This window comes from Calidris pugnax, unplaced genomic scaffold (assembly GCF_001431845.1).
Source record: "Calidris pugnax isolate Ruff unplaced genomic scaffold, ASM143184v1 scaffold175, whole genome shotgun sequence".
NCBI classification, from domain to species: Eukaryota; Metazoa; Chordata; class Aves; order Charadriiformes; family Scolopacidae; genus Calidris; species Calidris pugnax.
Genome location: NW_015090888.1, coordinates 290,001 through 301,019, shown reverse-complemented (window position 1 = coordinate 301,019; position 11,019 = coordinate 290,001). Strand labels below are relative to the sequence as shown.

Here is an 11,019-nt window from a genome sequence, read left to right as displayed (position 1 = left end):
TTGATTCTGACAGAAGACTTTTAAGCTACACAGGTACTAATGCATGGGTAAATAAATGTAGAGACTTGTTAATTTCATTATTTATGAGTTACAAGTCTCAGTGATTAACTTGTTCTAATAAGGCCACCAAGTTCTATTTCATGGCATACTTGGACCCTTCATGCATATTACAAGCTGCAAGTGCTCCACAAATTAATTCTGGTTTGAACTCAACAGAAAACTTCTAGGAAACCATTCCATATGAAATTATTATTATCCTGGTTTAGAACTGATGAGCTTTGGCATAGACTGTCTGTGCTGTGTGAAATTCCTTGTGGCTGATTTCTGAGTCGCTGCCCAGCTCCACATCCTTATAATTAATTTATTATCAGTGCCCAAACTTAGTTGAAAGCTGGCTCTGTGGGCTCTGCGCTCACTAAGAGCTTGCCCACTAGTGTCCTGCTAAGTGAAGGTTATTTCCCTACTGAGCTCTTCTCCCCGCATCGCCTACCAGTTGCTTGCATTATGCCACCAAGGAAAGCCGGACGTAAGCGCAGATCGATGTTCCAGATGTGCTGGTACCGGCAGAGCACCTGCAACAGGAAAAAGCAGTGACAGATGAACAGTCAGAGGAGATGTCCGTAGAAGTTGCGTGCAGCTAGGAAATAAGCTAAGGCATGGAACAGACACTGCAGGCAAGGCCTTTTCTATCTTTTCTGGAGTCCTCAACATAGAAAGGACGTGTGCCTGTTGGAATGGGTCCAGCGGAGGGCCACGAAGATGATCAGAAGGATGGAGCACCTCTCCTATGAAGACAGGCTGAGAGAGCTGGGGTTGTTCAGCCTGGAGAAGAGAAGGCTCCAGGGAGACCTTATAGCAGCCTTCCAATATCTGAAGGGAGCTACAGGAGAGCTGGGAAGGGACTCTTTGTCAGGGAGTGTAGTGACAGGACAAGGGGTAACGGTTTTAAATTGGAAGAGAGAAGATTTAGATTAGATATTAGGAAGAAATTCTTTCCTGTGGGGGTGGTGAGGCACTGGAACAGGTTGCCCAGGGAAGCTGTGGATGCCCCATCCCTGGAGGGGTTCAAGGCCAGGCTGGATGGGGCTTTGAGCAACCTGGTCTGGTGGGAGGTGTCCCTGCCCAGGGCAGGGGGGTTGGAACTCGATGATCTTTAAGGTCCCTTCCAACTCTAACCATGAATATATTACTGCTAGGGATAAAACCCTCTTCTGGAGGCTGCCAGAGGATTCCATTCTCAGAGACGCTGAAAGGACCGCACTTGTCTTATGACTACACAAGCCTAAGCAGTGGTAAACATGGAAAAGATCGAGCTCATGAGTGCACACTCGCACTTGTTAAACGTTGTTAACTCTCCCTAAAACAGAACTGTCAGCAACAGCTCCCACACCAGCACAGGCCGTGGCTGCCGCTGGGCTGAGGCACGCTTCCCTTGCGGCCCTGCTTTCCAACACCTGAGGCCCAAACCGACATGACACCCCCACACCGGCCTACCCCTGACAAGGGAGGTAAAGCCGGGGTAAAGGCCCGCTTCATGGCGGGGTGTAGGAAGGTGCTGCCCTCAGCAGGGAACGGCTCGGCCCGCCGCCCGGACGAGCTGCCCTTCAGCCGGCCGCTGAAGGAGGCCGAGGCACAGCCACCCGCCCGGGCCCGGCCTCAGCAGCCGCCGCCGCCGAAGAACGGCGGGGGGCGGCCCGGGAAAGGCCTCCCTGCCTCCCTCCGGCCGCCCCTCACCTCAAACCCCAGCCAGGAGTAAGGGGACACCACATCGTAGAAGAGCTCCACCAACGTCCGACCCATCTCGGCGCCGTCCCGTCCTCCGCCGCTGCCGCTACCCAGAGCGCCCCAGCGGCCGCAGCACCTCCCCCGGGGCGGGGCGGGGCGGCCGCCATTTCCCCTGGGCCGCGGTTTGCCTGGCTCTCGTCAGGTTCCTGCTCTCCGTCTTTCCCGGTCCCCGGTAGCGGTCCTCGGTCCCCTGTCCCGGTCCACTGTCCCGGTCCCAGCTGTGAGGTGCCCTTTGCCGTCTCTCCTTTGAAGCCCGGCTCGGGAGGAGGAAGAGGAGGAGAGATGAGGGCAGGAGCCGGGGCTTTGCGGGAACGCAGGGCGCGGGGGAGCCTGTGCCCTTCTCTATTTTCTAATGTCCAACACATTTTACCACATCAGATAAATGTATATCCTGCATATATTACCTTTACAGCATTGTGCAGGTGGCAGCATGGGCTGTCTGTTGTCTTCTCCAGAAATTAGGACCATAGATATGCATCGCTGTGAAAGCCCTGAGAAGTGCTTGTCTCATCCTGCCTCCTGCTACATGTGCACATATGCAAGGATCAGGCTTACTTCTCCCAGAAAACAGGGTACTGATGTAACTGAAAACACTTCTAATCGGCAAACTTGCTGAGGGTGCACCGTCCATGTTGTCAACAAAGATGCTAAACAACACTGGTCCCAGCACCAGCCCCCAAGGAATGGCACTCATCACTGGTCACCGCTTGGACAATGAGCTGTTGACTGTAACTCTTTGAGTGTGACCGTCCAGCCAGCTCCTTATCCACCAAATGATCCATCTGCCAAATCCATGTGTCTCCAATTTAGAGACAAGGATATAATGAAGGACAGTGTCAAATGCTTTGCACATGTCCAGGTAGATGTCTGTTTTTCTTCCCCTATCCAAGAAGGCCACCAAAAGCAGGTAGATAACAGATAACATGGATTTGTCAAAAATAAATCACACCAGATAAATCTAATTTTTCTTTTTTTGATTATCTGAAGGTGGTTTTATAAGGGACTAGAGCAAATTGTCACTCAGGTCACAAGATATTTTTATAAGTAAAATAGAGAAATATGGTCTAACTTAAAGCTCTGTAAACTGGATACAAATTCAGTCAAAAATGATATTCTTCATGTAGCTCACTGTAGCAGGTAGGATTCTTTGACAGCCCTAGGCACAACTATGTATTTTTATTAAGTCCTAACATAAAAGACACATGTTCTTACTATGTTTTCCAGGTGAAACCATACTATACTATAATTCAAATGATCCTGGCAAAGTTTTCATTAACATATAATGTAATTTAATAAGGACCACTTGCTACACTACAGATGAAGAGAGAAACAATCAACTGCATAATTAGAAAGTACAGTAACTATAGATTATGAAAACTGACAGCACTGCTCTTCTGGCCTCACCTGTCCATGATTCCTTGTTTCTGTCACTTTCTTCAGGGATCCCAATGTTTTTCTGTTCATTCTGCCCAGAAATAGAAGCATTTTTAGGTCCAGAAGCTTCTGTAACATCGTCATAGCCATCTTCCAAGGCATTTCCAGGCAGTGGAGTGACATCTGGAACAGTACAGGTATTAACTGTAACAGGAAGAGATCTTCCACTAGAGAAAGCAGTGATAAGGGCCTGTAATACCGACATTCTCATGATGATAATGAACAATTATAAACCAAGAATCCTCCTGAGGACTGTAGGGATTCCAGACAACAATGATATAGCTCCAATAATTGTTATACATTGCTGTAGCAAGTAGAAAGTTAAAATCAACATGGAGAAGGGACAGGAAGGGAAAGAAGATTTGGAGGAGGCAGTTAGTGATGGGCTTTATTTCAGAGTAAGATTCCCCTTTGCATTTCGTAATTGCACAATGACAAATAACTCCTTGTTTATCTCTGTGTAGCACCTGTTTCCTTGTCTTTTCATGACTTTAACCACCTTCAGATGAAACCAGGACACCTATGGACATGTGGCTACATATTTAGTCCAAACCTTTAGAGAAAAGTATCTGCTTCTCTTCTCCATGCTGAAAATCCCCAATTCTCTCAGCCTTTCTTCATAGGAGAGGTGCTCCATCCTTCTGATCATTTTTGTGCCCACACTCTTGACCTGCTCCAACAGGTCCATATCCATCCTGTACTGAGGATTCCAGAGCTGGACACAGTACTCCAGGTAGAGTCTCAGCAGAGTAGAGGGGCAAAATTGGCTCCATTGACTTGCTGGCCATGCTCCTGGGTATGACCTGCTGACCCAGGATATTATTTGCTTTCTGGGCTGCAAGTGCACATTGTCAGCTCATGTCCAGTTTGTCACCCAAAAGTACTCACAGGTCCTTCTCCACAGGACTGCTCTCAACTCATTCATCCCCTAGTCTGTACTGAGCCTGGGGATTGCCCCAGTCCAGGTGCAGGACCTTGCACTTGACCTTGTTGAACTTCATGAGATGAGATTCATGTTCATGTATTTCTCAAAGCTCTCAAGCATATTGACTGCAGAATTCAGCTTGGTGTCATCTGCAAACTTGCTGAGAGGGCACTCAGTCCCACTACCTGTGTCATTAATAAGGATATTGAACAGTACTGGTCCCAGTACAGAACCCTGAGGGACACCACTTGTTACTGATGTTCATTTGGACATTGAACCTTTGACTGCAACTCTGTGGATGCAGCCATCCAGCCAATTCCTTATTCATTCATCAAACATCATTCCTTATTCATTCATTTTGTGAGTAGCCAGCTTTCTGATTCCTCAGGGGCAGCTAGCTCTGTGGTCTGTACTTAACCGGAAGCCATCCCTCAGAGGACATTAGTTTTCACTGTTTTATAATATATACATACACACATGGACATACCAATAATGTATATATGAAATTATAAAACAATCAAAGCACTCCTACTTCACTTTTTACCTAGTACTCAATATTCAGTCTGAATAAGGAAAAGAGATCTTATTTGAATTTGTCTTCTTGATGAGCATTTCAAAGCAAGTAAGGAAAACAAAAGCTTTTAATATAACTTTAAATAATAAAAAAACCCCTTAATATAAGAAAACCAACAGAAATAAAATTAAAGACGTAGCACAGCAGAGTTAGGGGTATGGGCAGCTGAGGTCCAAAACTGCTTGTGCCTTTGGCCGTTGAACTCTGAGACCAGCTAAGAGCTAAGATGAGCGCTAGGAAAATGGGATTATTTTCCAAACACTTGCTCTCCCTCAGCTTTTTCAAATTAAAAAAACCACATGACTAGTAAACTGCTTTTGTCTTCAGATCACTCATTAAAATTCCCTAATTAACTCCAATGGTATGCCAATATTCTTCTTTTGAGCATGTTTCCCCTCTGTGGTAACTCTCCCCATTTAGCTTAGAAACGAAGCAACAGCTTGCAAGCTGTTATAGTTGCAATTTCTGGGAGAAGCAGTTGTCAAATTGTTGGATTCATGTGACTGGATCTCGTGAAGAGTGCAATAATACCAGCAAACCCTTATTTTAAACTTCTCATACAGAAGAGAAGACTAGCACTTGTATACAAGTGGTTAAAGAGTTAAACAGAAATTTTTGGTTCATATCAAAACATCAGTAGTGGACATGAAGTACAGCAAGAAAAAAGCTCAATTACCAGTAGTGCTTTGGAAATTAAAAGCTACCCTGATTTTGGGTTTCTTTCTTTGTAGGATACCCATCTTCCATTACCTTGAGTTTCTCCGGGGCCATTTTCTTCATCGCTCTCCCTGCTATAAAACTGTGCCTTTGTTTTTGAAGTCTCTGAATAAGAATCTAGGCAAAAGAGAAAGAGTGTGATATCAGATTAAACTCTCCTGAGCTGCTAAGACTGCATCATGAAGAAAAGAACAGGCTACAATAATACCACCCAAGTCAAGAAGATTGTTGGGCAGTCAGTATTACTCCTGCAAGGCCAAGGGCTTACAGAATCACTCAGGGGTCCCGTAACATCTCTGGTGGCTCATGGGGGAGGCAAGTCATGAAGGGAGAAAAGCAGTTGACAGGAGGAAGCCTACAGAGACACACAGCTGTTGGGAGGGAGATACAAATTATTCCTTTATTTGTTCCTGCTTTAAATAACTGCAGCAAAAGCCTTTTTGTTGGAGGGAGGAGGGGGTTGGTTTGGTTGTTTGACCTGTACTGACCTATGGTCTACGGCTGCAGTGAGGGCAGCATAGAATGAATTGTCCCTAGGAGAGGAATTGGCAGAGTTCAGTGGGCAAGAAACCCCTCGCCTCAAATCTAGGAGTTTTCCTTTTCCTGGTAGATTTGGGAGCTTAAAAATAATCAGTTTGGGATCTGGGCCACCAGGAGGAAAAAACGTCAGTTGTTTTCCTTTGACAAGAACAAGACGCACGTACCTGAGAGGCCGGTTGTGCTCTGCTTCTCCCTCATCAGGTTATAGTCGATCTCTTCATAGACAGCCTCAGAGAAGGGGTCATAGGACAGTCTGTAGCCTGAAAGTAAAGTCAATAATCACTCACACAGTCTCTGCTCATACTCAGGCTGGGGTCACGCAATGGAGAAGTGACCTAAATGGGTCTGTGTGGCCTGGTTGGTACCCAGAAAGTCACCGAGAGGTGCTGATCGAGGATAATCACTGCTGGGCTGAATCTTTCACTGCCAGGTGGTAAGTGGAAATCTCAGTGTGGCCACAGATGCCATACATCTCAGTCACCCGTCCCCCCAGCCTCCTCAGCCAAGCAAACACTCGCCAGCTACACCAAGGAGGCGTTTCATACCAGTTCTGAGGGACCCACCTCTTTGCCGTGCCCTGGCATTTCGGATCTGTCCGGCAAGAATGGCAAGGACCAGGCAGAGAAGGGCCCCCAGGACGATGCAGAGGATGATGGGCATTGAAATTCTCATGTTTTCTGTTGCAGCACGGCGGGGAGGGTCTGAATGGAAATAAAGAAGCAACAGGTAGAGAATGGGGTGACCCAAAGGGCTGCTCCTCTGTAGCCTCCTGCTGTGCTGGCAGGGTGAGGCAGGTCACCAGCTGCCCAGCTCGATTCTGGTCCTGCTCAAGCAGCCAGAATTCAGCAGCTGGGGATAGTGCCACTCAGCTCTCCTTTAGAAAACACTGTGGGAGGTGCTTTCTGGTGAGCTGGAATAGATCGCTGATTTACCTTCTATGCAGCATCAGGGACATGAAATCCTCATTTCATGGGAGAAAAAAAAAGGGGGAAGAAGGAATGTTTTACCTGCTCTAGTGGGGGATGCTGTTGTTTCTGCCATACCTGCAAAAGGAAGGTGAATCCAGATTAAAGAAGAGGCAAGTGTGAAAAATAGGAAGAACATCTCCACATCATTTATGAGGTTCTTGCAGTCAAAATTATGAAGGGGCTAGTCACTGGGATGTGACTGAAAAAAAACAAAGCAGCTGATGTAATGCTCCTCTATCCACCTCCTTCCCAGATCTGTGTAATGAACTGAAGGACCAGTCACTAACCAGAGCAATTCACAGCAGCATCTTCCTTATGATCACAGTTTTTGCCGAACAAGGCCTTGGCAGGACAGTCCCAAAAAGACAGCTCTGTTCCTTTACAGTGCACCTTCTCCAACCAGATGGGACCAGTCCCTTCCCCAAAGGCAGCTTCACTCAGAGCAGACACAGCAGATCCACAGCCCAGCTGCCTGCATACGACATTAGCGTCTGCCATGTCCCAGGAATCATCACAGACTGTTCCCCAGGAACCTTGGTGCCAAATCTCCACTCTGCCTGAACATCCATCCTCTCCTCCTATGACTCGTAGCTTCTCCCTGTCTGCAAAACACAGAAACCTTCTGTATTGCTGAAACTGCGGGAAGGTCCGTAGTGAACAATAAGGAGAAACAAAGAGGTAGAGGTACCTGAACAACTTGTAGAGTTTGGACACTCAGTAAATGTGGCTGGAGCCATTGCCTTTTTTCTTCCTGCAGAATTTAAATACTGAAATTGATTATTGTCTGAGAAGAGTGAGTGAGTAGAAAATGCCTGAATATTCATCAAGAATTTTTTTTCCTATAATATATATATGGTCTATTTAGTACTTGGTGGATCACTGTTTGGCTGTTTATGTAAATTAAATAATCTTCCTGATGACTGTGCTTGCTTTCTTCTTGTGTGAGGCAGCTGCAGTCCCTTTCAGGAGATCTGAATGTCATCTAGTATTCATTTATATTATAGTGAGAACCCACAGGTATGAAATACTGTCATAAGAGCAGGCATTAGAAATGGACTTTTAGAACTGAACCAGTTCATCTACTTGTCCATGGCTGTGTGCATGCACGTGGGTACATGTACATATGCACTGATATGCCTCCATACATGTAGAAACACATACATGCCTTTAGACTTTTTGAGAAGCCTGATCCTAACTCAGATCTCACAGATTGACTGTGTATCGTAGATTTTTGCTTTAAAAATATGCTATGGGACCATCCTATCAGGGACTTCCTTGGGATTTCCACCAGGTAACTGCACTCATTGAAACTCCTGTGATTTTAATTCACTCATTTACGTCAAGGATATAGATAAAGAAAAATGTTTCTGCAATTTGCATGAGACTAGAAATAATATATACCAGGTAACAAACGAACATGAGGTAATTACTACAAACTACTACATGCATCCATATATGCATGCATAGGTTTATGTGTGTGTCTGGGTAGTCCTGTACAGATGCATTTCTAATTACCAGTGCAAGAAATATGGGTCTCTTCTGCTCGGTTATCACATGACTGAGGATTCCAGGGGTCTGACTGACATTGCCAGAGAGAATTATCCTGTTCAGTACACTCAATGTGGTCCAGCCATGTGGGTCCAGAACCAACGCCATATCGGAAGTCTTCCGCGATTTCCCCACCATCCCCGCAGTTCAGGTGTTTGCACACAGTTATTGCAGTGAGTTGAGACATATGATTGGAGCAAACACTCCCCCATGTCCCATTGTAGAAAACTTCTAGGCGCCCAGCACATTCGTTGCCATTCACCAGATTCACCAGCCTCAGAGCCAGGTACTCTAGAAATGAAGACATAAAGATGGAATTAGGGAGGCCGGACTCTGCTAGGAACTTGGCTGTGATGAGTGAAATCCAGAATCTGCTAACAACCCTATTCACCACTCTGAATGAGAAAGTGCCAGAGGAAACCACTACAAAAGTGGCAGACACTTAAACCCCAAAATCATACAGCGATCCTCTCTGGTTAGGCAGCATTCACCAGCATCTACATAAACAAATAACAGCAATGGCCACACGCCACAGTACCAGACATATTTCTTTGGTATGTTGAAGCATAGGTGCCCTGTGTTCCTCTGATTTGTTGAAGTTTTGGTGTGCAACGACTTTTTTACGGTAGTTTCCGAGCCTGTTGGGATGGCTCCCCTGCAGCAGCACAGGACACCCCTGCAGTCTACGGGGACTGAAGCCCTGCCAGTTACAGCCAGTGCATTTCACCCTTCACCTATGTGAAACACCTGTCTAAGAGAAGTGTTTGAACATACATCCAGTATAAACTCTACTTTACCATCATAATAATCATAAAATACATGCATTATAAATTCTACCCTATAGACATTGCAACAATGAGCACATAGAGTCAACAAAATGTTACTTATTCTGGGAACCACTCTGTGATTTTAATTCACTCATTTACGTCAAGGATATAGATAAAGAAAAATGTTTCTGCAATTTGCATGAGACTAGAAATAATATATACCAGGTAACAAACGAACATGAGGTAATTACTACAAACTACTACATGCATCCATATATGCATGCATAGGTTTATGTGTGTGTCTGGGTAGTCCTGTACAGATGCATTTCTAATTACCAGTGCAAGAAATATGGGTCTCTTCTGCTCGGTTATCACATGACTGAGGATTCCAGGGGTCTGACTGACATTGCCAGAGAGAATTATCCTGTTCAGTACACTCAATGTGGTCCAGCCATGTGGGTCCAGAACCAACGCCATATCGGAAGTCTTCCGCGATTTCCCCACCATCCCCGCAGTTCAGGTGTTTGCACACAGTTATTGCAGTGAGTTGAGACATATGATTGGAGCAAACACTCCCCCATGTCCCATTGTAGAAAACTTCTAGGCGCCCAGCACATTCGTTGCCATTCACCAGATTCACCAGCCTCAGAGCCAGGTACTCTAGAAATGAAGACATAAAGATGGAATTAGGGAGGCCGGACTCTGCTAGGAACTTGGCTGTGATGGGTGAAATCCAGAATCTGCTAACAACCCTGTTCACCACTCTGAATGAGAAAGTGCCAGAGGAAACCACTACAAAAGTGGCAGACACTTAAACCCCAAAATCATACAGCGATCCTCTCTGGTTAGGCAGCATTCACCAGCATCTACATAAACAAATAACAGCAATGGCCACACGCCACAGTACCAGACATATTTCTTTGGTATGTTGAAGCATAGGTGCCCTGTGTTCCTCTAATTTGTTGAAGTTTTGGTGTGCAATGACTTTTTTACAGTAGTTTCCGAGCCTGCTGGGATGGCTCCCCTGCAGCAGCACAGGACACCCCTGCAGTCTACGGGGACTGAAACCCTGCCAGTTACAGCCAGTGCATTTCACCCTTCACCCCTGTGAAACACCTGTTTAAGAGAAGTGTTTGAACATACATCCACTATAAACTCTACTTTACCATCATCATAATCATAAAATACATGCATTATAAACTCTACCCTTAGTCCCACATAATAGCTATAGACATTGCAACAACGAGCACATATAGTCCACAAAATGTTACTTATTCTGGGAACCACATTATAGGAGTTAACGTTGTACCAATCTCAACATATATTTATTACAAAATTCAGACCTTGCGCCTGTATAACACATGAACAAGAATGTAGTTTATGAGGTAAAGTAAGATTACTCTTTTCTATTTACTTGATGTAAAGGCACACATTTCATTGTTCTTTTTTCAAAGACCAACCAGTAAGTAAACCCTGCTCTTCAAACAATAGGAACAACTTTCTCAGGGATTTCAACTGTTGCAGGCTTCCCAATCCAGGGCTGGCTGGTACTTCATCACCCAGTTGAGCTCAAGTTTTCTTTTTGGCTGCTATGGTAAGTTCCTGGCTCAAGGTTAGCCAGCCACACAGATTCCTGGAGGTGAGGAAGGTGAGGATGTCATATATTCCCTTATAGATCCTTTCCCTAGTGTTTTTAGCATGGGTTTAAGTTAGCCATTGTACAGCTCTACTTTTCCAGCTACCTGGAGATGTACCCACTCT

At 45.4% G+C, this 11,019-nt stretch overlaps 1 protein-coding gene across 1 annotated transcript in view; it reads right to left on the bottom strand.

Moving 5' to 3' along the window:
• The window catches only part of LOC106891173 (antigen WC1.1-like), a 37,034-nt gene that overhangs the window by 6,516 nt on the left and 19,499 nt on the right, over positions 1-11,019 (bottom strand). The window contains exons 8-14 of the mRNA XM_014947506.1: positions 9,595-9,918; positions 7,632-7,694; positions 7,231-7,545; positions 6,983-7,018; positions 6,539-6,676; positions 6,140-6,235; positions 3,190-3,363 (exon numbers count right to left, since the gene is read on the bottom strand). Of these exons, the coding sequence (XP_014802992.1) occupies positions 3,190-3,363; positions 6,140-6,235; positions 6,539-6,676; positions 6,983-7,018; positions 7,231-7,545; positions 7,632-7,694; positions 9,595-9,918 (1,146 nt within the window). The remainder of the gene's footprint in view (positions 1-3,189; positions 3,364-6,139; positions 6,236-6,538; positions 6,677-6,982; positions 7,019-7,230; positions 7,546-7,631; positions 7,695-9,594; positions 9,919-11,019) is intronic.